Genomic DNA, 27,027 nt, shown 5'->3' with positions numbered 1-27,027 from the left:
ATTTATGTTAAATCTTTGTCTTTAGCTATTTTAGCTAGAAGAGCTTTGTGGCTCAAATCTTGGAATGCTGATATGACTTCGAAGTCCAGATTGCTATCTCTTTCTTTCCAAGGTAATAAATTATTTGTTTCTCCGTTTGGATTCAATAATTTCAACTGTCACTGGGGGGAAGGGAGTTTTTTTGCCTCAGGATAAAAGACCTAAGGGTAAATCTAAAGCTTTTATCCGTTTTCGTCCTTTCGCCAAAATAAGGAACAGAAACCTAATCCTTCCCCCAAGGAATCTGTTTCCAATTGGAAGCCTTCTTCAGATTGGAATAAATCCAAGCCATTTAAGAGATCAAAGCCAGCCCTCAAGTCCGCATGATGGTCCGGCCCTCATTCCAGCTCAGCTGGTAGGGGGCAGATTAAAATTTTTCAAAGATGTTTGGACCAATTTGGTCCAAAATCATTGGATTCAGAGTATTGTCTCTCAGGGGTACAGAATAGGATTCGAAGTAAGACCGCCTGTGAGAAGATTTTTTTTTCTCTCACGCATTCCAGTAAAGGCTCAGGCTTTCCTGAAGTGTGTTTCAGACCTGGAGTTATCAGGGGTAATCATGCCAGTTCCGTTTCAGGAACAGGGTCTGGGGTTTTATTCAAATCTATTCATTGTCCCAAAGAAAGAAAATTCATTCAGACCAGTTCTGGATCTAAAGATTATGAATTGATATGTAAGAGTACCAACTTTCAAAATGGTGACTATAAGGACTATTCTGCCTTTTTGTTCAGCAAGGGCATTATATGTCCACGATAGACTTACAGGATGCATATCTTCATTTTTCGATTCTCTTTTCTAGACAAGCATTACCTAGCGACAGCTCCAACAATCTTTTCAAAGGTTCTCGGTGCCCTACTCTCTGTAATCAGAGAACAGGGTATTGCGGTGTTTCCTTATTTGGACGATATCTTGGTACTCGCTCAGTCTTTTTACTTTTTGCAGAATCTCACACAAATCAACTAGCGTTGTTTCTTCGAAGACATGGTTGGAGGATCAATTTACCAAAAAGTTTGTTGATTCCTCAGACAAAGGTAACCTTTTTAGGTTTTCAGATAGATTCAGTGTCCATGACTTTGTCTCTAACAGACAAGAGACGTTTGAAATTGGTTGCAGCCTGTCGGAACCTTCAGTCTCAGTCATTCCCTTCAGTAGATATGTGCATGGAAGTTTTAGGTCTCATGACTGCAGCATCGGACGCAATCCCCTTTGCCTTTTTTTTTTATATGAGACCTCTCCAGTTTTGTATGCTGAACCAATGGTGCAGGGATTATACAAGGATATCACAATTAATATCCTTAAATCCCAATGTTCAACTTTCTCTGACTTGGTGGTTAGATCACCATCGTATGATTCTAGGGGCCTCTTTCGTTCATCCAACCTGGACTGTGATCACAACAGATGCGAGTCTTTCAGGTTGGGGAGCTGTTTGGGGATCTCTGACAGCACAAGGGGTTTGGCAATCTCAAGAGGCGAGATTACCAATCAATATTTTGGAACTCCGTGCGATTCTCAGGGCTCTTCAGTGTTGGCCTCTGTTGAAGAGAGAACCGTTCATTTGTTTTCAAACAGACAATATCACAACTGTGGCATATGTCAATCATCAGGGTGGGACTCACAGTCCTCAAGCTATGAAAGAAGTATCTTGGATACTTGCTTGTGCGGAATCCAGCTGCTTTCTAATTTCTGCGGTTCATATCCCAGGTATAGACAGTTGGGAAGCGGATTGCCTTAGTCCTCAGACTTTACATCCGGGAGAATGGTCTGTCCACCCAGATGTGTTTTCTCAAGTTGTTTAGATGTGGGGGCTTCCAGAAATAGATCTGATGGCATCTCATCTAAACAAAAAACTTCCCAGGTACCTGTCCAGGGATCCTCAGGCAGAAGCAGTGGATGCATTGACACTTCCTTTGTGTTATCAACCTGCTTATATTTTCCCGCCTCTAGTTCTTCTTACAAGAGTGATCTCCAAAATCATCATGGAGCAATCGTTTGTGCTGCTGGTGGCTACAGCATGGCCTCACAGGTTTTGGTATGCGGATCTTGTTTGGATGTCCAGTTGCCAACCTTGGCCACTTCCATTAAGGCCAGACCTTCTAACTCAAGGTCCGTTTTCCATCAGGATCTCAAATCATTAAATTTGAAGGTATGGAAAATGAACGCTTAGTGCTTAGTCATGGAGGTTTCTCTGACTCAGTGATTAATACTATGTTGCAGGCTCGTAAATCTGTTTCTAGAAAGATTTATTATAGAGTTTGGAAGACTTACATTTCATTGTGTTCTTTTCATAAATTCTCTTGGCATTCTTTTAGGATTCCTAGAATTTTACAGTTTCTTCAGGATGGTTTGGATAAAAGTTTGTCTGCAAGTTCCTTGAAAGGACAAATCTCTGCTCTTTCTGTTTTATTTCACAGAAAGATTGCTAAACTTCCTGATATTCATTGTTTTGTGCAGGCTTTGGTTCGTATCAAGCCTGTCATTAAATCAATCTCTCCTCCTTGGAGTCTTAATTTGGTTTTGAAGGCTTTACAGGCTCCTCCATTTGAGCCTATGCATTCTTTGGACATTAAACTACTTTCTTGGAAAGTGTTGTTTCTTTTGACCATCTCTTCTGCTAGAAGAGTTCTGAATTATCTGCTCTCTCTTGTGATTCTCCTTTACTGATTTTTTATCAGGATATGGCAGTTTTGCGGACTTCATTTAAATTCTTACCTAAGGTTGTGAATTCTAACAACATTAATAGAGATATTGTTGTTCCTTCCTTGTGTCCTAATCCTAAGAATTCTTTGGAGAGATCTTTACATTCTTTGGATGTGGTGAGAGCTCTGAAATATTATGTTAAAGCTACTAAAGATTTTAGGAAGACTTCTAGTCTGTTATATTTTCTGGTTCCAGTAAAGGTCAGAAGGCTTCTGCCGTTTCCTTGGCCTCGCGGTTAAAACTTTTGATTCATCAAGCCTATTTGGAGTCAGGTCAAGCCCCGACTCAGAGAATTACAGCTCATTCTACTAGATCAGTTTCCACTTTGTGCACATTTAAGAATGAAGCTTCAGTCGATCAGATTTGCAAAGCAGCAACTTGGTTTTTTTTGCATACATTTACTAAATTCTACCATTTTTATGTATTTGCTTCTTCGTAAGCAGTTTTTGGTAGAAAAGTTCTTCAGGCAGCTGTTTCAGTTTGATTTTTCTGCTTTTGATTTAATTTTTTTCCTCTCATTTATGAGAATTAACTTATATTTTAGGTTGTGGATTATTTTTTTCAGCGGAAAATGGCTGTTTTTATTTTTATCCCTCCCTCTCTAGTGACTCTTGCGTGGAGTTCCACATCTTGGGTATTGCTATTCCATACATCACTAGCTCATGGACTCTTGCCAATTACATGAAAAATCATAATTTATGTAAGAACTTACCTGATAAATTAATTTCTTTCAAATTGGCAAGAGTCCATGAGGCCCACCCCCTTTTTTTTGGTGGTTATGATTTTTTTGTATAAAGCACAATTATTTCCAAATTCTTTTGTTGATGCTTTTTACTCCTTTCTTTATCACCCCACTTCTTGGCTATTCGTTAAACTGAATTGTGGGTGTGGTGAGGGGTGTATTTATAGGCATTTTGAGGTTTGGGAAACTTTGCCCCTCCTGGTAGGATTGTATATCCCATACGTCACTAGCTCATGGACTCTTGCCAATATGAAAGAAATGAATTTATCAGGTAAGTTCTTACATAAATTATGATTTTTCGATTACATTTAGACTATTTACATTTTACAGTGTATTATGAAATAATGATGCACATTGAGGGATATGCTCTAGAAAATTGTGTACCAAGGGAAGATATCGCATAATACTGTCTTTAGTTTTGCACTTAGTTAATGATCTACTGGTTGATCTCTTCATTCTCATTTTTTAAATGAAATAAGTTGTTGAAATGTGTGCAACAAGCAGTTGCAATGGTATAATCTGATATTGCTCATCACATGTCACATCTGTCGTACAGGACTTATTAAAGGCGTGCCAGATGTATGTGAAGAATTATCCTGAGCTTTATGCTGTGCACAAGATCACCAGCCTGCTTGGTGGCAAGTTTAAAACTGATCTGGCCCTCAAGCTGGAGAAATGTCTTCTAAAAATGGTAAGTGACCCTAAACTGAGCCTTCACCTATACTTCAGTGTCTGATGTCACTAGTGAATTAATGTTTCATTAAAAGCTCCATGACATTAACTATTATGCTCTCGACTGAATCAAGTTTGTTTTATTTTTTTTCATTTAAGCTATGATGTAAGTGCTGATTTATCACCTTGTCAACTTCCTGTAAGCACAGTTCAATCCTTCATAGCCTCAATTATGACGTGTTGTAATAGTTGTTCAAGAACACTAATTTAAAGGGACAGTAAAAGTAAAAATTTTAACTTTTCTGATTCTGATAAAGCATGCATTTTTAAACAAACTTTTTTTTAATGAAATTTAGTTTACCCTGAATAGCACTTGCTGATTGGTGGCTACTCAGGTGCTGAACCTATGCTTACATTCCTGCTTTTTCAAATAAAGATTCCAAGAGAACAAAGAAAAATTGATACAAGGAATAAATAAGAAAGTTGCTTAAAATTGCATGCTCTATCTGAATCATGAGAGAAAAAAATTGGGTTCAGTATCCCTTTAAGAATAGCAATGTACTACTGGGAAATAGCTGCTGATGGGTGGCTGCACAAATGTGTCATTGGCTTACCCAGTGTTCTCAGCTTGCTCCCAAGATACCAAGAGAACAAAAATATATTGGTAAGTTGTTTAAAATTGTGTGCTTTATCTGAACCATAAAAGTTTAATTTCTAACTTGACTGTGCCTTTTAATATCAAATGTGTAGGTATAATGTAGAGTACATGTTTCCATTGTTGCATGTGCTGATTCCATTTATTCCAAAAAAGTGCTTTAATACTAGTGTGTCTCTTCCTCAACAAAAATGTAGAACGTATGAACTAAAATAGAAGTTCCATACTTTTAAAGAGGCAGTGAATGTCATGAGTAAAATGGTGGCCCCCTATGCAATGCAACAGACATCAGCCAATCACAGACTAGTATACGTATACCCTATGAGCTTGTGCACATGCTCAGTAGGATCTTGTTCCCAAGAAAGTGTGTATATAAAAAGACTGTGCAAAAATTGATATTGGAAGTTGTGTGTATATATATATATGTATATATATATATATATGTATATGTGTGTGTGTATGTATGTATATATATATATATATATATATATATATATATATATATATATATATATATATATATATATATATATATGAAAGTGTCTTAAAACTGCATCCTCTTTCTGAATCATTAAAAGTTTATTTTGACTTGAGTGTCCGCATTATTATTTTTTATTATTTATTAAGGACATAGAAACAATAAGTCATACAGGCGTAGAAAAAGAAATATATGTAAACTTACATCAGTGTTACAAAGAGAGCCTGAAAACAAAATAAAACCTATAGTAGATTTGTCCCTGTAAACACCCTTTGAGACCACTATTGGGTAGTAAAATACTTTAGGGATTAAGTAAATTTTAGATCACTTAGAAACAATATTTTAAAAGTAATACAAGGAGTAAAAAAACGAGTCTTTACTGGACAACCTATAGGTATACTAAAATGAAATCAGCACTGTGCCTGTATAGCAAACTAAAGAAGGTGATAAATAATATTATAGTGTTAATAAAAATTAGGTATTATCCCGTTTTTACAGGTAAATATTTGAGTTGTGTGTTCTTGCGTTCTTTACTAGATTAATATAGCCATCTAGTGGATATTAGGAGGAATTACATTTTGTTTAAATATAAATACTGGAGAAAATATTGAATTGGCTAACTAGAGAAAGAAATGATATATGGTAATGCAATAAATGTAATAGAAATAACATCATGTTAATAGACCATAGAGATGTGCAGCCATTGTTCTGAATATTCAGGGAAATTAGTTTTCCCAAATATTTGGTGGCTGCACTATTCGGTATTAGTTTAGTTTAAAACGAAAAGTAAACTGAATTTTCATTAAACATTTACATTTGTTTTTGTTAAAACAAATGTAAATGGCTTTTAAAGCTACAGGTGAAAAGTTGAGCTTGTAGGTATAATCAGATCTCATTACTTTATCACATTGTGTACATATTCTTGCTTCTTTATCTTATATCTGTCCATAGACCAATCGCCAATATGGAAAGAACAATGGAAAATTAACATTTTTTGTTACCTTATCTCTTCTATACCACCCTGGGAGTGTAATTTCTTCTACTGGCTGTGTTAACACAGCTTGGCCTTAAGGCCAAAAACTTTCAGAATGGGTGGGGATACCACAGGCTAAATAAACTATTTCAAATGCCAATATAAGGGTAATGGAAATACTTGTAAAGTGGATCATTGGGAACAAATTAAAGGGAAGATTTTTTTAGTAAGCTGTCCCTTTAACCCCTTAAAAAGTAAACAAATGAAATTGTCAATATTTTTTTTTTCTTTTCATTAATTTTTGTTGTGCATTCATTCAGATTTTCACGACAAATATATGTCTGAAAACGAATGCACATCTGAAATAGAAAATCTCAATGATCGAAGATAAACCTGGCGATAGTCAAGTATGCAATCTCCTATTCTATATAATATATCATGGCTAAAGTTTTATATATAAAAAGATGTTCGGGCCGCTAGCCGCAGTGCAAGGACAGAACTGCTAACAAAATAGGCCGTGTACCAAAAAGGAGAGGAATAATGTAGTCCTATATGCAAAAATGGTTCTCAGGAGGTTGGTCCAGGGCCCAAAGTACTTTTTTTTAAATTACTTGTATAGTAACAAAGTGACTTAGGAATAAGACCATATAACTATAATTTACTATTAAGCTTAATACAAAATTGTAAGCTAAAGAGTAAAGTATTGGTAAACTGTATTGTAAAACGCATATTACTGCAGAAATAAAACATGAGGTAACTGGCACAGACACATACGAATTTGGGTTATGGGTTAATATCACTATAAACATAAAAGCATCTACACATTATCCTACTTTAGTCACAATGGTATGTCCACCTCGGTGAAATTAGGGCATGCAATCATCAAAGTTTGCCATCCACTATGAATGGATGAAAGGTTATTTTGCGGGTTATCTTTTTTTTAATCCATATCCTCATAGAAGCAAGAAATTGTACATTCAGATGACGTTGGATGCACCTCCTTCTCAAAAATAATTCTATATTTTTGTAGTCCATTTCTACCATGCTTTACTGAGGAGGAAGAATACCACACACACACACACACATAAACACATATACCCACACATACATATGCACATACTCACATACAAACATATATATACACACACACGCACACAACCCATACACACATGAGCATACAAAAATATATACACACACACACATACCTTCCAACATTTCAAAATTCAAAAGAGGCATGGGCCCCCACACCCACGGCAAAATTTTGAAATGTGGTGGGCAGGAGCAGGTATGGGGCTTAAAAAAAAAAAAAAAAAATCATAAGACCAAAGTAATATAAATAAAATTCTAAATAAAGTCATATATTTTAATACTCTTAGGCAGCAAATCAAACACAAGCTCAAACCACTGGTATAGCTATGTGAGCTCTGTATTTAATTAGCCTTTGCAGAGACGGTGCTGAATATTTTTATCTTAATTGGACATTTAATAATATATTCTTTAAAACTACTTTCTGCATTCCCCATTAATATTCTAGATTCTGGCCTTTAAAGTCAGCAAAAATGCACAGTAACACACTACATAGCATACACTTACATATGCACAGTAACACACTACATAGCATACACTTACATATGCACATACACACACACTACATAGCATACACTTACACATGCAGATACACACACACACACTACATAGCATACACTTACATATGCACATGCTTCTACACTACATAGCATACACTTACACATGCAGATACACACACACACACTACATAGCATACACTTATACATGCAGATACACACACGCACACACACACTACATAGCATACACTTACACATTCAGATACACACACTACATAGAATACACTTATACATGCAGATACACACACTTATAGATACAGACACACACACTACATCATGTATGGGTATCTGTAAGATACATGCTAGTATTATCACCAGGGGTTAGACGTCATCAGTACCAGAGGTTACCATTAGCTGAGGTCAGGGGGTAAACAGCCTTCTTACTCCTGCTTAACCCACACACCATTCCTTTTCCACAGGGAATCTAACGGGTATCTAACCCTGAGAGAGAAAAGCCAGCTGCTTCTGAGTATGGGCCCAATAGAATTAAAACATTTTTTTAATACATGGGGCAATTCGGGACAGATGGCTAGCAACCCGGGACAGACCCCTAAAATCGGGACTGTTCCGCGAAAATCGGGACAGTTGGGGGGTACACAAACACACACATGTGCAAACACACTTACATACAAACATATATCCACAAACACGTATATATACACAAGTATACACACACATATACACACACTCTCATACACCCATGTACACAAACACACACGTTACATTACAACTATACTGCTCTCTTTACAATGGCAGCTTAACCCTCCTCACAAAAGCAGAGCCATCCTAATTCCACCTAATAAAGTCCCAGGCATCCTCTTTTATGTGAAGTCAAGCAGGAAACTTTGAGGGTGGGCACTCAGGTCGGTGCTTACAAAGTAAATAAGAGTGCTAAGCAAGGAAGCACTTCATCTAACAGTGCCATCTACTGGCAAATAATAGAAATTACTATATAAAATTATCACAACGGTTCAGTTTAGTGCTGGGGCAGCGTGAGCCTTACTTTTCTCTCTTTGAGTGCTGATCACTAGCACTGGCTGTCACTGTGACAGCTGCCTGTCTGGGGGGGGGGTGCAATAGCCCTGTTTTTTAGTGCAAGTATTTATTTCTGTATAAAATTGCAAGATGAGGTGCAAAGTGACAAAAAACAAACTTTGATGTGTTTTTGGAAGGTGAAATGTGGATGATAAAGGGCTCCTTGGAGCCTGAAATGTCGCTGTATATGAACATGTCCCTGAAATAAAGAGGAGCATCCTCACTGAAACAGAAGTGCTGTTGTGCTTTTTGTAAGGTGAAATGTGGAACCTTAAAGTGTGTGATTGAGATATTTAAAGGACTATAAAACTGTGCTTCTTAGTAAAACAAATATATTACAGTGAAGGTAAACTTTTACATGTTTTGAAATCAGGTCCAGAATTGATTAGTTCTAATAAAGATCACTGTAACTTACCTTTTAATCTATCCATGTCATTCTAATACCCCGCTCTCCGGCTGTCTACTTCAAAACTCCTATTTTTTTGTGAGCTAACTGTTTCAAATTGTTCTTCAATCGGCACTATAAAAAAGTGCAGTACAGCTAAAAGGGCTGATTAGAAAACAATTTCAAACCGTTAGCTCACAAAAAATAGGAGTTTGAAGTAGGCGGCCGGAGCTTGGGGGGATTAGAATAGCACAGCCAGACTAAAAAGTAAGTTACAGCGAATCTTCATTAGAAGTGATCAATTAAAGTCCCTGTAAAATATCACTTGGATTCAAGACCTGATTTTAAAACATGTAAAGTTTACTATCACTTTAAATAAAAGTAAACCTAAACAGCCCACTGCTTAGTGCTTTTTGTTACAACAATGAAACAGACTGTTTTATATCCATTTAAATAATGAACCTTACATTTTAAACTTAAATATAATAACTAGTATTTATATAGCGCCTTTCACCCAATGGGACTCAGTGCTTTTTCAGAGCTTGCTCTCGGAATTAACCAAATTGGCAGCTGAATAGTAATACCCAATTTAATAGTACTCATTTTATCGACCTCGGAAGGATGAAGGGCTGAGTCGGCCCTGCCGGGATTTGAACCTGTGAGCTTGGATCTTTTTAAACAGGCCTTTTTTTTGTAGTCAGGGCATTTACCAACTGAGCTACCTCACCGGCTTTATAGTAGTTTATGTATTTTTTGCATTTCATATAGTGACTATGATTTGTGTGGGCACCGCATAGATAGCTTACTGAAACTGATAAGTAAATACAATAAAAGTAAACCAATACAAATATTTGTCATTTTTATCCGTCTCTAACTGCAACTTGTGTTATGTAGCCAGCATTCCCTTACATAAAATATAGGTGTTTATTGTTTGGCAGAGCTAAGTATTCCAAATGTTGTGGGGAAATACTTAGGGCCAGATTACGAGTGGAGCACTATCTTTATAGCGAGGAGCGTAAAAGCGATCACGAGATCGCATTTTTTTTTTTACGCTCAAATCCATATTACAAGTGGGGTGCTGATAAAATTACTGCAAATTCTTTGCACAAACTCATGGTAATTTACGCTCCTCATATTTTCTATTGGTAGCGTAGAGCTTGTATTACAAGTTGGAAGTAAATGCCTAAAGAGTTTGTCCAGATGAAACAGCTGCACTAAACTTCACTATGAACCCCTAAAGCCTTCACCCCCCACATAAACCACTACACTGTTAACCCCTAAACCGCCAGCCCCCTCCAAATCGCAAATTACCTGTGTACACTATTAACCACTAAACCGCCAGCCAACGCAAAGTAAAACACTAACATCTAAACCTCCTAACCTAATACCCCCTTAACCCAGAATAGTCTAACGTTTACCAAAACAAATAAAAACTTACCTGTGAAAGTGAAAATAACTAAAAAAAACCAACTAACATGCCTATTAAAATAGAAACATTTACCATTACTATTAAAATAAAAAAAACTTAACTTTACAAAAAATAACAAAGAAATGGCCAAAAATAAAAAAAAGAATTATGTCTATTCTAAAAGCCCCCAAAAAACAACCTATTCTAAAAATTAACTACATGGCCCTTAAAAAGGGCCTTTTGTAGGACATTGCCCTAAGCTAAAACAATAACCCCAAATTCCCCCCCCACAAAAAAAAAACTATCTAAAAGGTTTGTTTTTTTTCCACTTTTTTTTTTTCTCCATTGACTTCTATGGTTAAAAAGGTTATTGTGCGCGCGATAGTGTAATATTGGCTTTTTGCACTCGTCGGGTTAGCGCTGCAGGGATTCACTTTTTACTTTCAACTCATAATACCAGCACAAAAAGCTTACCACTAGCGCAGTTAGTGCTCCACTTGTAATCTAGCCCTTAATTGGCTGGAAAACTTGATAGTTGTATTGTCTAGGTTTGGATATAATGGTGCAAAATGATGCAATAAATTATTATAAAATATGTCGTCACACCTTCTCTTACTGTCATTTATAGGGATCAGCCTCCTATGTGAAAGTTATATTTCCATCGTCTGGGGTAGATCTTCCAACGGAATCATCCACAATGTCTTCAGCAAAAACGGCTGATTTTAACCATGAGGTGAGTGGAGAGTTTGTGTTCTGCCACTTAAATGAGCTTTAACTGTGGAAAATAGTTTCACTTATATGTTGTTGAGAGCACAAGCGTTGCAACATTCATTTCAGTGACATAAAACCATGATTCAGATAAAGCACAGTTTTATCATTTTAATTTACTTCTGTTATCAGATTTACTTTGTTCTCTTGTATTCTTTGTTGGAGAGTAGGTAGGAAGGGTCATGGGCATGCACGTGTCTGAGGCCCTATATGGAAATAGTTTTGCAAATACTTTTAACAATGCACAGCTTCATTTGCAAGAGGACTAAATTGTTCAGATGGATAATGCTGAAATCACGTTGAATAATGCAAACCAGAAAAGGTGCAGTTCAAAAGGCTATAGCTCTTTTATGGTTTGCTATATTTTATTGCTCTTAAATAAGGCCGTCTGTCTGCTGGAAACATCTAGAGCTTTTTACTTTTATTTGGGCTGTGACGTGAAGTAAAGTTATTGAACTGCTCAGATTCTGATCTTGCGTTTCCTTCAATAAACCATCAGTGATTTCTGCATTATCAGTCTGTGAGTACCTTCCATTTAGTGTTTGTGTTATCACCAGCTGCCTATGTAACAGACCTAATACCAGCGGCTGTACAACATGGTTTGAATGCTCATACATACATGGTTTGAATGCTCATACATACATGGTTTGAATGCTCATACATACATGGGGGGATATTTATCAAAGCGTCAACAGAAAATACGCTTGAATCCCGCGTCGTATTTGTCTCGAGATTGATCCGCCATAGTTATCAAAGCATCAAGATTGTCAAATGTTGAAATGTGTGACGAAATATACGCTCCCACGATCTCAAACCGACACAGATCGAGGTTTGTGTCATTACAGATGTTTCGAATTCACATTCGACTATATTTGACCATTTTCCCAATTTATCAAACATTTCACAGGTACGCTTCCGTCTATTCCGACGCAGCGTACCTAGTTTTCAATCCGCCACCCTTGAGGCCGCGGATGCCATAGAAATGAAAACACAGAAAGCTTTTGTTCGATGCTGCAAGTGAATTAAGTATATTACTTAATAAAAGTAAATTAGAAACTCTATTAAAATTGTATACCCTTTCTAAATCAAACATTATTGCTCCACATTTGGTGCACTAGTAGATATAGGGATAAACATAAAAAATACATTACTACTTATGGATTATGTTACAACTTTGTCTCTCATTACAAAGCAAGGGGACTATTATTTCTCCAATTTTTTTAAACGTTTTGCCCCAAACTTGTCCCAATAATAGATATAGACATAAAAATGAAATAAATACACAACATAATGTAGCTAACTTCCTTTTTATTTTTTTAGGAAAATCCCACTCTCCACTTTGCACCAAATTTGACGCAACACTTTTCGCACCAATTATGACGCAAACTCCTAAACAGCCCACACACTAGTGAATTTTTCAACCACTTTTGATTGGAATATGCATAATCACATGATTTATGACATCAGCCAATCTGATTCAAATATACATTTTAAACTATCGCTAAGGAATCAAATTGCTCAATACTTGTCATTGATCACTCATCAGAACTTGTAAGTGCCATTTGTTACATTGTGTATTATACTTTGAAAGTATGTACTGTATATGTAAAATTAGTATTAAAGATAAACATTGATGCCGACATAAGGACACACAGTGTAATATTTTAGACAATGATTTTAAAATTCAAATTGATGTTTGATTCAATATAATCTTAAAATGATAGTCCACCTAACATTAAACGGTCATGAATCAGATACAGCAGAAATTAAAATCACCTCTTTACTGTCATGCTATTTTCAGTGTATTTCTTCCTTCTCTTGAATTTCTTTTTCAGTAAGAAATGTCTTCTTGTATGCCAGCCCATTTTATAGCACCTGTGTAGGGGTGGTTTTTAAAACTAGATTGCAATCAGGAGGGGTTACATAGGTACAGAGAGAACACTGTCCCAGCTGTTAAAATATCCATTGATTGCAAATAAATACATATGATACCCTGATGACATGTTATATTCGCAGTTATTGCTGCTGAGAATAATAATACATTTACACTATATACATATATTGGTATAAATAAACACTGAGATATGAAAGACAACATTGTTTAGAACAAAAAAAGGAATTTAGGGACATGTAAATATGTTTGCAAAAGATTTGTTACCTAACACGTATGTGTGTGTGTGTGTGTATATATATATATATATATATATATATATATATATATATATATATATATATATATATGAGGTGAGACAGCGCTCAGTCAAAACACTTCAGTATAAATAAGCAAAATCAATATAAATATAAAAATAAATATGAAACCGTTCATTTGATAAATAAATGAATCAGTCTTTCTTAGTGCTAGAAAAGCACCCAATGAAAGGAGCAATCAGAAGAGAAAATGTCATATAGAGGTAGCCGGTAGGTATAGCACTTACTAGAAAATACCTCAATTACCTGGATTTAGAGGTGAAGATATGGATGTGTCGCTCCTTCTCCCCTCGGAGTATGGTGTGTGGGTCTGGAGAAGTTGTCACAATGGAATTCCTCTGTAGATCCGCAGTTATGATAGGAAACACAAGGGGAGTACATAGTGTAATACAGTTTTATTAAAATAAAAATAAATAAAACTCGCCAATTGGCCACTTACATTTAAAATCCTCAAACATATGAGGTATGAATAAAACACATAGAAGTGTGTATATGTACAGGGAGTGCAGAATTATTAGGCAAATGAGTATTTTGACCACATCATCCTCTTTATGCATGTTGTCTTACTCCAAGCTGTATAGGCTCGAAAGCCTACTACCAATTAAGCATATTAGGTGATGTGCATCTCTGTAATGAGAAGGGGTGTGGTCTAATGACATCAACACCCTATATCAGGTGTGCATAATTATTAGGCAACTTCCTTTCCTTTGGCAAAATGGGTCAAAAGAAGGACTTGACAGGCTCAGAAAAGTCAAAAATAGTGAGATATCTTGCAGAGGGATGCAGCACTCTAAAAATTGCAAAGCTTCTGAAGCGTGATCATCGAACAATCAAGCGTTTCATTCAAAATAGTCAACAGGGTCGCAAGAAGCGTGTGGAAAAACCAAGGCGCAAAATAACTGCCCATGAACTGAGAAAAGTCAAGCGTGCAGCTGCCAAGATGCCACTTGCCACCAGTTTGGCCATATTTCAGAGCTGCAACATCACTGGAGTGCCCAAAAGCACAAGGTGTGCAATACTCAGAGACATGGCCAAGGTAAGAAAGGCTGAAAGACGACCACCACTGAACAAGACACACAAGCTGAAACGTCAAGACTGGGCCAAGAAATATCTCAAGACTGATTTTTCTAAGGTTTTATGGACTGATGAAATGAGTGTGAGTCTTGATGGGCCAGATGGATGGGCCCGTGACTGGATTGGTAAAGGGCAGAGAGCTCCAGTCCGACTCAGACGCCAGCAAGGTGGAGGTGGAGTACTGGTTTGGGCTGGTATCATCAAAGATGAGCTTGTGGGGCCTTTTCGGGTTGAGGATGGAGTCAAGCTCAACTCCCAGTCCTACTGCCAGTTTCTGGAAGACACCTTCAAGCAGTGGTACAGGAAGAAGTCTGCATCCTTCAAGAAAAACATGATTTTCATGCAGGACAATGCTCCATCACACGCGTCCAAGTACTCCACAGCGTGGCTGGCAAGAAAGGGTATAAAAGAAGAAAATCTAATGACATGGCCTCCTTGTTCACCTGATCTGAACCCCATTGAGAACCTGTGGTCCATCATCAAATGTGAGATTTACAAGGAGGGAAAACAGTACACCTCTCTGAACAGTGTCTGGGAGGCTGTGGTTGCTGCTGCACGCAATGTTGATGGTGAACAGATCAAAACACTGACAGAATCCATGGATGGCAGGCTTTTGAGTGTCCTTGCAAAGAAAGGTGGCTATATTGGTCACTGATTTGTTTTTGTTTTGTTTTTGAATGTCAGAAATGTATATTTGTGAATGTTGAGATGTTATATTGGTTTCACTGGTAAAAATAAATAATTGAAATGGGTATATATTTGTTTTTTGTTAAGTTGCCTAATAATTATGCACAGTAATAGTCACCTGCACACACAGATATCCCCCTAAAATAGCTATAACTAAAAACAAACTAAAAACTACTTCCAAAACTATTCAGCTTTGATATTAATGAGTTTTTTGGGTTCATTGAGAACATGGTTGTTGTTCAATAATAAAATTAATTCTCAAAAATACAACTTGCCTAATAATTCTGCACTCCCTGTATGTGTATGTGTGTGTGTGTATATATATATATATATATATATATATATATATATATATATATATATATATATATATATATATATATATATATATATATATACATATATATACACACACACACACACTGCAGTCCTCTGGGTACTTCTAGGTAATCAGGATACCAAACAGAGAAGTCCCAAAAGGATAACATCCAAAATATATTCAAGCGTTTCTTCAGAGGGTTCCGTATAATCAAAAATCATTTATAAAAAAAAAAAAAAACATGAGCTAAAAGCATATCATGACTTCTAGAAATACAAATACACAATAATTTATGTGAAAGTATCATATAACAGATTTCTTTTTGTATAAAAAATAACTTTCTATGAGATATTGTATGTTGAGGTATAAATCTATCTATTTCTTGGACATTAACAGATGAAGAATAAAAGATTAGCTTTAGAGAAATGTGCTTGTTCATGGACAGTAATGAAATTATATAAATAATATTGGGAAAATCCTGAATAACCGTGACATTGATGACTGTTAGTTAACAACAGTCCGATGTTCATCGTGCCGTACTTGACGCGCGTGTTTTTAAAGTTTTTTTTTAATAAATAAGGGCATTGTATGTGGATCCGCGTTGGCGATTTCTGGTGAGCGTATTGGCGCCGGAGAATGCACAGAGATTGACGCTTTGATAAATATCCCCCCTGGTCTGAATGTTCAAACATACATGGTCTGAATGCCCATCTTGGAATTTACCAGGCACTGATTGGTAGGCACATTGTATGCATGGACCATATCTACTATTCCGCACCCCAGTAAAATTTGTGTGAAAAATGTGTCTAATGCATTTCCTATATTGACATTTTTTCCCCTTTTACGTGTTCCAAATTACATATTATACTTACTTTAGAGTATTAAAAATAAGGCAAATTGCTCCTATATGTTTATTTGTGTATTTGAAATAGCGTTATTTCCTCATTAGAACAATAACCTTGGACAAGCCAATAACAATGGGCTGAGTCTGCAAGTAAAGCAGACCTGCTATTCTTATTTATGTTAGGCATTGAAATGCTAATTGTGGCTGGGGGTCGATTAAGCACAAGCAGCAATTTCACATACAAAATCTTGTCTCTTCCTCACACCTCCTTCCTGGAGATTAATCAGTGCTATTGTTCCTATTTTGAAATAGTTGTTTTTCTACAGAGAAAACGTTTATTACTCCTATTTTCAGTATAGGTGGGGATACAACAGTTATAAGTTAATTTCTACTAATCCAAACTGCAGTACAACACTTTAAACTAGTCATGTTTAATTACAAACAACTAATATTTTGTTGAAATAAGCAAACCCTATATTTGATTTACCTAACTTTGTAATTGAGGATATTTTCAAATTGTGAGTTGGGGTAAAGATTATTTCAGTGACATGAGATATTTATATAAATGTATGGCAAGGCCTTTCACTAGTACTTTTACTACAAAAGGCGCTCAGTAACTAGCGCTATCTGGCTGTTTTACGTGACAACCAGATAGCACCACACAGGGATAGGGAAGAGAGCCCTGGGCTATGAAATTTAATGTAGCATGAGAGGTAGCAAAATGTCATAGGTTCGCCATTTGCTCCTATCTAATGTGTTCGACTACAGTTCAACAGGCAGCTATATGTACAAATGCCAAACTGTTTTAAACCCCCAACACCTAGCTGTGTAGTTCCCTCCTTTTCCTGAGCAAGCTGGGTGTTGACTGTGCATACTCTCCTCACTCTTGACTCACCAGCATCCTGCTTACAAAATACGCAATCTCCCTTCACCCTTCTCCTGTAACATGAAAGTATTGAGAATCCTGCATGAGCTTTTCCCACCTCTGAGTCTCCTAAATAGCCACACACCAAGACCCACCTCTTAGCCCTGCACTACCTATCTCCACAGTCTCATATGCGTGCTTGCAAAAACTATCTTTTTTTTTAAATTGCTGCAGTTACTTGCTGTGCTGCAAGGCTTTATGTGCCTATTTGCCTAAGCCTCTGCATACAGTTCCATATAACTAGTATTGCAGTTATTTTTACAATGAAGTTAAAAATAGCATGCACTTTGATTTTTAAAAAAGTGTTTTTGGGGAGGGCGGGGTTCTGAAGGGAAAAAAAAATAACTTTCTTTCCTAAGATATGGTGAGTCCACGATGTCCTCAATTATTAGTGGGAATATCACTCCTGGCCAGCACTTTTTTAACTCTTATAGAAAGCCAGAGTAAGTTTACTCTGTTCTTTCCTTTGTCTCAAGATGCATCTAGCCGTATTCCACATTAATCTCTTCAGTAGAGTAGTGATGGCTTTAAAGCAGTTGGGAACTTGTAAGGTGGGCCTTGCTGCGTTTTCCTAACATTTTTGCCCTAGTATAGAAAGCCAGAGTAGGTTTACTCTGTACTTTCTTTTTTCACAGGCCTCTGTAAGGAGTGGCATCCTTTCACGCTGGGTGAGCCGTCTATCTGCCGGACGGCTAGATTGCAGATAAGTACGTTTTAGGTCTTCTCGTAGGAGGCTAGCACTTTAGATACTGCACATTTAAGGGGACATATAAATCCTCAGTAGGATTGACACTATGGCAGTATGCAGGCACACCTTGTTTATGTAAGAGGAGACTATAGGGTACATACTCATTCTGGGCATGAAGTAGTTAACCCTTTTTAATATGGCTCTTATTTAATTATAATAGATCCCTCATCATTTTTTTTTTGTGGACTATTGACATAAGAGGAACACAGGCTCCGTTTTAATAATGGCTTTGCCACTAGAGCTTCAAGAGAGGCTTTCTTTTATTCCGCTCTGTTGTATTTTGCCTTTTACTGTTCCCTCAGTGTCGCACTACCTTTAGGTGAGCCGGAGGGCGGGCTTAGTCTGAGCGGGGCAATCATGCTAACATGTTGTTTTGCTTCAATATGAGGCATCAAGATTGTGTGTTCACTGTCCGTTTTTCATTGTCTAGTCTTTAGCAGAGTGGTGTCTTAATCTGTGCAGCCTTTCTGAATTATGTCTTGCCTATTGGGAGTACTAAGAGCCGATACCATTAAGTCCCAATTCTTTTTCCTGTAGAGCAGGAAAGCAGCCTCAGGTCTGACAGCGTTATTGATACAGTTAGCGATGGTCAGATAATAATAGCATTTTGTTTATCAGACCGCATGAGATGCAGCGTTGTAGCAGGCTAGATGTAAACAAAAATGTTTTTTGCATACAACGGCTGGAGAGCTCTTTGCTGTTATTTATGATTTTGATATTAGTTTTTAAAGGGACAGTAACTTAAATTATTAAAATTTAAAGATTGCCTTCACAGTTTATTTTTCAAAGGAATCTAGGTGTTTTATTAAATGCTGATTTCCACTGACTTAATTGTTCCATCTATGCAATTGCCTCTGAGCCCAATGTCTCCTAGGATGATACTGTTCAGGCAATGCCACAGCTTTCTCCTCAAACATCCCAAGCCGCTATGGCGTCACATACAGTGCCCTGCAGTTCCTCTCAGTCTCCTGGCGGAGCTTATTTGCCTGCAGAAATTGCTGTCCAGATATCTTTACGGTATCTGCAGCATTATCTGCTTTTCCTATGCTAAAAGGAAAAAAAGCAAAAGGAACATTTGTGACTCAGATAGTAAGGTTTCTGCTCCACCTGCTGCTACTCAGGTTGCATTACCTCATACGTCTGTTAAGGTGGATACGCCGGTAGCCTCTGAGGGTGAAATATCAGATTCAGACAGTATATAATTCCTTTATCTGATGCTGAAGTAATATCCTTCAGCTTTAAGCTTGAACACCTTTGTGTATTGTTAATGGAGGTTTTGGCTCAGATACGCATGTGGCTGTCAACCCCAAGAATCTAACTTTTCAAATATTAGGATTCCACTGTGGAAGTTTTCCTGTTCCAGACCGTGCTGGGAGATTTTTCAAAGGAATGGGAGTAGTCAGGGATTCCTATTTCCCTCTATCCTGTCTTTAAAAGGATGTTTCATGTTGCTGTCTCCATTAAATATCATGTTGCACAGTGCCTTAAGTAGTAGGGACCTTTTCTACTCTGGCTAAGAGATCTAGTATTCCTATTGAGGATAGCTGGTCCTTTCAGGATCCTATGGACAAAAGCTGGGGGCTTTTTACGGTAGCTGTATGCTCAGCAAGGTTTTCAATGGTAACCTGCAGTTTGCATTGCTACTGTTTCAAGTGCAGAATCTTATTGGTGTGACGCCTTGTCTGTATCTGTTTTGGTAGAGACTCTTTTGGTGGAGATCCTAGACTGAATTATGGCTCTCAAACTAAACTATGGCTCTCAAACCTTACAAGGAGGAGACCTTGTTTAGTCCTGGTCTGGCAGAAATATTTCTGATTTTTCGGGTGGAAAAGGGTCTTTTCTTCCACAAGACGATACGAATAAACCTAAAGGACATCCGAGTAGAAAACCGCAGCTGAGTCTAACTCGGCATGATGGGTTTGCCCCTGATCTGGGATCGGACCAAGTGGAGGGCTCAATCTCTCTGCTTTCTTCAGGATACAAGATTTCCCAGATAGGCTGTGGACTTAGTATCTTCGGGTTTCCAAATAGAATATAAGACCTTTCTTCCCAGAGGCTGGTTCCACATCTCAAGTTTATCTGCAGTCCAGATAAGAGAGGCATTTTTGAATTGCGTTTGGAATTTTTCTCCATGGGATATTGTTCCCAAAAAGAACTAGTTCCTGTAATGGAACGGGGTCTAGGATTTTATTTAAACCTGTTAGGGTTCCCAAAAAGAGGTAATTTTCTCCAACATAGGTGTGTCCGGTCCACGGCGTCATCCTTACTTGTGGGATATTCTCTTCCCCAACAGGAAATGGCAAAGAGCCCAGCAAAGCTGGTCACATGATCCCTCCTAGGCTCCGCCTACCCCAGTCATTCTCTTTGCCGTTGTACAGGCAACATCTCCACGGAGATGGCTTAGAGTTTTTTAGTGTTTAACTGTAGTTTTTATTATTCAATCAAGAGTTTGTTATTTTAAAATAGTGCTGGTATGTACTATTTACTCAGAAACAGAAAAGAGATGAAGATTTCTGTTTGTATGAGGAAAATGATTTTAGCAACCGTTACTAAAATCCATGGCTGTTCCACACAGGACTGTTGAGAGCAATTAACTTCAGTTGGGGGAACAGTGAGCAGTCTCTTGCTGCTTGAGGTATGACACATTCTAACAAGACGATGTAATGCTGGAAGCTGTCATTTTCCCTATGGGATCCGGTAAGCCATGTTTATTAAGATAGTAAATAAGGGCTTCACAAGGGCTTATTAAGACTGTAGACTTTTTCTGGGCTAAATCGATTCATTATTAACACATATTTAGCCTTGAGGAATCATTTAATCTGGGTATTTTGATAAGATTATATCGGCAGGCACTGTTTTAGACACCTTATTCTTTAGGGGCTTTCCCAAATCATAGGCAGAGCCTCATTTTCGCGCCGGTGTTGCGCACTTGTTTTTGAGAGGCATGACATGCAGTCGCATGTGTGAGGAGCTCTGATACTTAGAAAAGACTTTCTGAAGGCGTCATTTGGTATCGTATTCCCCTTTGGGCTTGGTTGGGTCTCAGCAAAGCAGATACCAGGGACTGTAAAGGGGTTAAAGTTAAAAACGGCTCCGGTTCCGTTATTTTAAGGGTTAAAGCTTCCAAATTTGGTGTGCAATACTTTTAAGGCTTTAAGACACTGTGGTGAAATTTTGGTGAATTTTGAACAATTCCTTCATATTTTTTCGCAATTGCAGTAATAAAGTGTGTTCAGTTTAAAATTTAAAGTGACAGTAACGGTTTTATTTTAAAACGTTTTTTGTACTTTGTTATCAAGTTTATGCCTGTTTAACATGTCTGAACTACCAGATAGACTGTGTTCTGAATGTGGGGAAGCCAGAATTCCTATTCATTTAAATAAATGTGATTTATGTGACAATGACAATGATGCCCAAGATGATTCCTCAAGTGAGGGGAGTAAGCATGGTACTGCATCATTCCCTCCTTCGTCTACACGAGTCTTGCCCACTCAGGAGGCCCCTAGTACATCTAGCGCGCCAATACTCCTTACTATGCAACAATTAACGGCTGTAATGGATAATTCTGTCAAAAACATTTTAGCCAAAATGAACACTTATCAGCGTAAGCGCGACTGCTCTGTTTTAGATACTGAAGAGCATGACAACGCTGATAATAATGGTTCTGAAGGGCCCCTAAACCAGTCTGATGGGGCCAGGGAGGTTTTGTCTGAGGGAGAAATTACTGATTCAGGGAACATTTCTCAACAAGCTGAACCTGATGTGATTACGTTTAAATTTAAGTTGGAACATCTCCGCATTCTGCTTAAGGAGGTATTATCCACTCTGGATGATTGTGACAAGTTGGTCATCCCAGAGAAACTATGTAAAATGGACAAGTTCCTAGAGGTCCCGGGGCTCCCAGAAGCTTTTCCTATACCCAAGCGGGTGGCGGACATTGTAAATAAAGAATGGGAAAGGCCCGATATTCCTTTCGTCCCTCCCCCCATATTTAAAAAATTGTTTCCTATGGTCGACCCCAGAAAGGACTTATGGCAGACAGTCCCCAAGGTCGAGGGAGCGGTTTCCACCTTAAACAAACGCACCACTATACCCATAGAAGATAGTTGTGCTTTCAAAGATCCTATGGATAAAAAATTAGAAGGTTTACTTAAAAAGATGTTTGTTCAGCAGGGTTACCTTCTACAACCAATTTCATGCATTGTCCCTGTCGCTACAGCCGCGTGTTTCTGGTTCGATGAGCTGGTAAAGGCGGTCGATAGTGATTCTCCTCCTTATGAGGAGATTATGGACAGAATCAATGCTCTCAAATTGGCTAATTCTTTCACCTTAGACGCCACTTTGCAATTGGCTAGGTTAGCGGCTAAGAACTCTGGGTTTGCTATTGTGGCGCGCAGAGCGCTTTGGTTGAAATCTTGGTCAGCTGATGCGTCTTCCAAGAACAAGCTACTTAACATTCCTTTCAAGGGGAAAACGCTGTTTGGCCCTGACTTGAAAGATATTATCTCTGATATCACTGGGGGTAAGGGCCACGCCCTTCCTCAGGATCGGCCTTTCAAGGCAAAAAATAAACCTAATTTTCGTCCCTTTCGTAGAAACGGACCAGCCCAAAGTGCTACGTCCTCTAAGCAAGAGGGTAATTCTTCTCAAGCCAAGCCAGCTTGGAGACCAATGCAAGGCTGGAACAAGGGAAAGCAGGCCAAGAAACCTGCCACTGCTACCAAGACAGCATGAAATGTTGGCCCCCGATCCGGGACCGGATCTGGTGGGGGGCAGACTCTCTCTCTTCGCTCAGGCTTGGGCAAGAGATGTTCTGGATCCTTGGGCGCTAGAAATAGTCTCCCAAGGTTATTTTCTGGAGTTCAAGGGGCTTCCCCCAAGGGGGAGGTTCCACAGGTCTCAGTTGTCTTCAGACCACATAAAAAGACAGGCATTCTTACATTGTGTAGAAGACCTGTTAAAAATGGGAGTGATTCATCCTGTTCCATTAGGAGAACAAGGGATGGGGTTCTACTCCAATCTGTTCATAGTTCCCAAAAAAGAGGGAACGTTCAGACCAATCTTAGATCTCAAGATCTTAAACAAGTTTCTCAAGGTTCCATCGTTCAAGATGGAAACCATTCGAACAATTCTTCCTTCCATCCAGGAAGGTCAATTCATGACCACGGTGGATTTAAAGGATGCGTATCTACATATTCCTATCCACAAGGAACATCATCGGTTCCTAAGGTTCGCATTCCTGGACAAGCATTACCAGTTCGTGGCGCTTCCTTTCGGATTAGCCACTGCTCCAAGGATTTTCACAAAGGTACTAGGGTCCCTTCTAGCTGTGCTAAGACCAAGGGGCATTGCCGTAGTACCTTACTTGGACGACATTCTGATTCAAGCGTCGTCCCTTCCTCAAGCAAAGGCTCACACGGACATTGTCCTGGCCTTTCTCAGATCTCACGGATGGAAAGTGAACGTGGAAAAGAGTTCTCTATCTCCGTCAACAAGGGTTCCCTTCTTGGGTACAATAATAGACTCCTTAGAAATGAGGATTTTTCTGACAGAAGCCAGAAAAACAAAGCTTCTAGACTCTTGTCGGATACTTCATTCCGTTCCTCTTCCTTCCATAGCGCAGTGCATGGAAGTGATAGGTTTGATGGTAGCGGCAATGGACATAGTTCCTTTTGCGCGCATTCATCTAAGACCATTACAACTGTGCATGCTCAGTCAGTGGAATGGGGACTATACAGACTTGTCTCCGAAGATACAAGTAAATCAGAGGACCAGAGACTCACTCCGTTGGTGGCTGTCCCTGGACAACCTGTCACAAGGGATGACCTTCCGCAGACCAGAGTGGGTCATTGTCACGACCGACGCCAGTCTGATGGGCTGGGGCGCGGTCTGGGGATCCCTGAAAGCTCAGGGTCTTTGGTCTCGGGAAGAATCTCTTCTACCGATAAATATTCTGGAACTGAGAGCGATATTCAATGCTCTCAAAGCTTGGCCTCAGCTAGCGAGGGCCAAGTTCATACGGTTTCAATCAGACAACATGACAACTGTTGCGTACATCAACCATCAGGGGGGAACAAGGAGTTCCCTAGCGATGGAAGAATTGACCAAAATCATTCTATGGGCGGAGTCTCACTCCTGCCACCTGTCTGCTATCCACATCCCAGGAGTGGAAAATTGGGAAGCGGATTTTCTGAGTCGTCAGACATTGCATCCGGGGGAGTGGGAACTCCATCCGGAAATCTTTGCCCAAGTCACTCAACTGTGGGGCATTCCAGACATGGATCTGATGGCCTCTCGTCAGAACTTCAAAGTTCCTTGCTACGGGTCCAGATCCAGGGATCCCAAGGCGGCTCTAGTGGATGCACTAGTAGCACCTTGGACCTTCAAACTAGCTTATGTGTTCCCGCCGTTTCCTCTCATCCCCAGGCTGGTAGCCAGGATCAATCAGGAGAGGGCGTCGGTGATCTTGATAGCTCCTGCGTGGCCACGCAGGACTTGGTATGCAGATCTGGTGAATATGTCATCGGCTCCACCATGGAAGCTACCTTTGAGACGAGACCTTCTTGTTCAGGGTCCGTTCGAACATCCGAATCTGGTCTCACTCCAGCTGACTGCTTGGAGATTGAACGCTTGATCTTATCGAAGCGAGGGTTCTCAGATTCTGTTATCGATACTCTTGTTCAGGCCAGAAAGCCTGTAACTAGAAAGATTTACCACAAAATTTGGAAAAAATATATCTGTTGGTGTGAATCTAAAGGATTCCCTTGGGACAAGGTTAAAATTCCTAAGATTCTATCCTTCCTTCAAGAAGGATTGGATAAAGGATTATCTGCAAGTTCCCTGAAGGGACAGATTTCTGCCTTGTCTGTGTTACTTCACAAAAAGCTGGCAGCTGTGCCAGATGTTCAAGCCTTTGTTCAGGCTCTGGTCAGAATCAAGCCTGTTTACAAACCTTTGACTCCTCCTTGGAGTCTCAACTTAGTTCTTTCAGTTCTTCAGGGGGTTCCGTTTGAACCCTTACATTCCGTTGATATTAAGTTATTATCTTGGAAAGTTTTGTTTTTGGTTGCAATTTCTTCTGCTCGAAGAGTTTCAGAATTATCTGCTCTGCAGTGTTCTCCTCCTTATCTGGTGTTCCATGCAGATAAGGTGGTTTTACGTACTAAACCTGGTTTTCTTCCAAAAGTTGTTTCTAACAAAAACATTAACCAGGAGATTATCGTACCTTCTCTGTGTCCGAAACCAGTTTCGAAGAAGGAACGTTTGTTGCACAATTTGGATGTTGTTCGCGCTCTAAAATTCTATTTAGATGCTACAAAGGATTTTAGACAAACATCTTCCTTGTTTGTTGTTTATTCCGGTAAAAGGAGAGGTCAAAAAGCAACTTCTACCTCTCTCTCTTTTTGGATTAAAAGCATCATCAGATTGGCTTACGAGACTGCCGGACGGCAGCCTCCCGAAAGAATCACAGCTCATTCCACTAGGGCTGTGGCTTCCACATGGGCCTTCAAGAACGAGGCTTCTGTTGATCAGATATGTAGGGCAGCGACTTGGTCTTCACTGCACACTTTTACCAAATTTTACAAGTTTGATACTTTTGCTTCTTCTGAGGCTATTTTTGGGAGAAAGGTTTTGCAAGCCGTGGTGCCTTCCATTTAGGTGACCTGATTTGCTCCCTCCCTTCATCCGTGTCCTAAAGCTTTGGTATTGGTTCCCACAAGTAAGGATGACGCCGTGGACCGGACACACCTATGTTGGAGAAAACAGAATTTATGTTTACCTGATAAATTACTTTCTCCAACGGTGTGTCCGGTCCACGGCCCGCCCTGGTTTTTTAATCAGGTCTGATATTTTATTTTCTTTAACTACAGTCACCACGGTATCATATGGTTTCTCCTATGCAAATATTCCTCCTTAACGTCGGTCGAATGACTGGGGTAGGCGGAGCCTAGGAGGGATCATGTGACCAGCTTTGCTGGGCTCTTTGCCATTTCCTGTTGGGGAAGAGAATATCCCACAAGTAAGGATGACGCCGTGGACCGGACACACCGTTGGAGAAAGTAATTTATCAGGTAAACATAAATTCTGTTTTTTTTGTCCTATTCTAGACCTAAGTGTCTCGACAAGTTTTTTTCAGGGTACCGTCCTTCAAGATTGAAACCATTCATTCCATTTTTCCTTTGGTCCATGAGGGTCAGTTCCTGACTACCATAGACCTGTAGGACGCATATCTTCAAGTTCCTGAGATTTGCCTTCCTGGACAAACACTTTCAGTTTGGGGCCTTTCTCAGGAGCATCTGTCTCGGAACACATGCTTCCGGAGACCTTCTTGGGTGATTGTGACTATGGATGCCAGCCTGCTGGAGGGGAGCAGTCTAGGACTTGTTAAGGGCACAAGGGCTACCGACTTGAGGGGAGTCTGTTCTCCCCATAAACATCTTGGAGTTGAGAGCGATTTACAATGCTCTGATGGCTTGGCCTCAGTTGTCCTTAGCCCAGTTTATCAGGTTCCAGTCAGACAACCTCACCTCAGTGGCTTACATCAACCACCAGGGAGGAACTCAGAGTTCAGTGGGCGGATGCTCACAATTGTTGTCTATCTGCCATCCACATTCCAGGAGTGGACAACTGGGAAACGGATTTCCCGAACAGACAGACATTTCATCCCAGGAAGGGGGCTCTCCATCCGGAGGTGTTCTCCAGGTTAACCCTCAAATGTGGAGTGCC

At 39.1% G+C, this 27,027-nt stretch overlaps 1 protein-coding gene across 1 annotated transcript in view; it reads left to right on the top strand.

Annotated features, from left to right (window-relative positions):
• The window catches only part of ICE2 (interactor of little elongation complex ELL subunit 2), a 420,662-nt gene that overhangs the window by 46,603 nt on the left and 347,032 nt on the right, over positions 1-27,027 (top strand). Inside the window, exons 5-6 of the mRNA XM_053717350.1 lie at positions 4,035-4,169; positions 11,356-11,460. Coding sequence (XP_053573325.1) covers positions 4,035-4,169; positions 11,356-11,460 — 240 coding nt within the window. The remainder of the gene's footprint in view (positions 1-4,034; positions 4,170-11,355; positions 11,461-27,027) is intronic.

Source organism: Bombina bombina, chromosome 6 (assembly GCF_027579735.1).
Source record: "Bombina bombina isolate aBomBom1 chromosome 6, aBomBom1.pri, whole genome shotgun sequence".
In the NCBI taxonomy this organism is placed as follows: Eukaryota; Metazoa; Chordata; class Amphibia; order Anura; family Bombinatoridae; genus Bombina; species Bombina bombina.
Note: the sequence above shows the minus strand (reverse complement) of the source record. Positions and strands in the feature narration are given on the sequence as shown.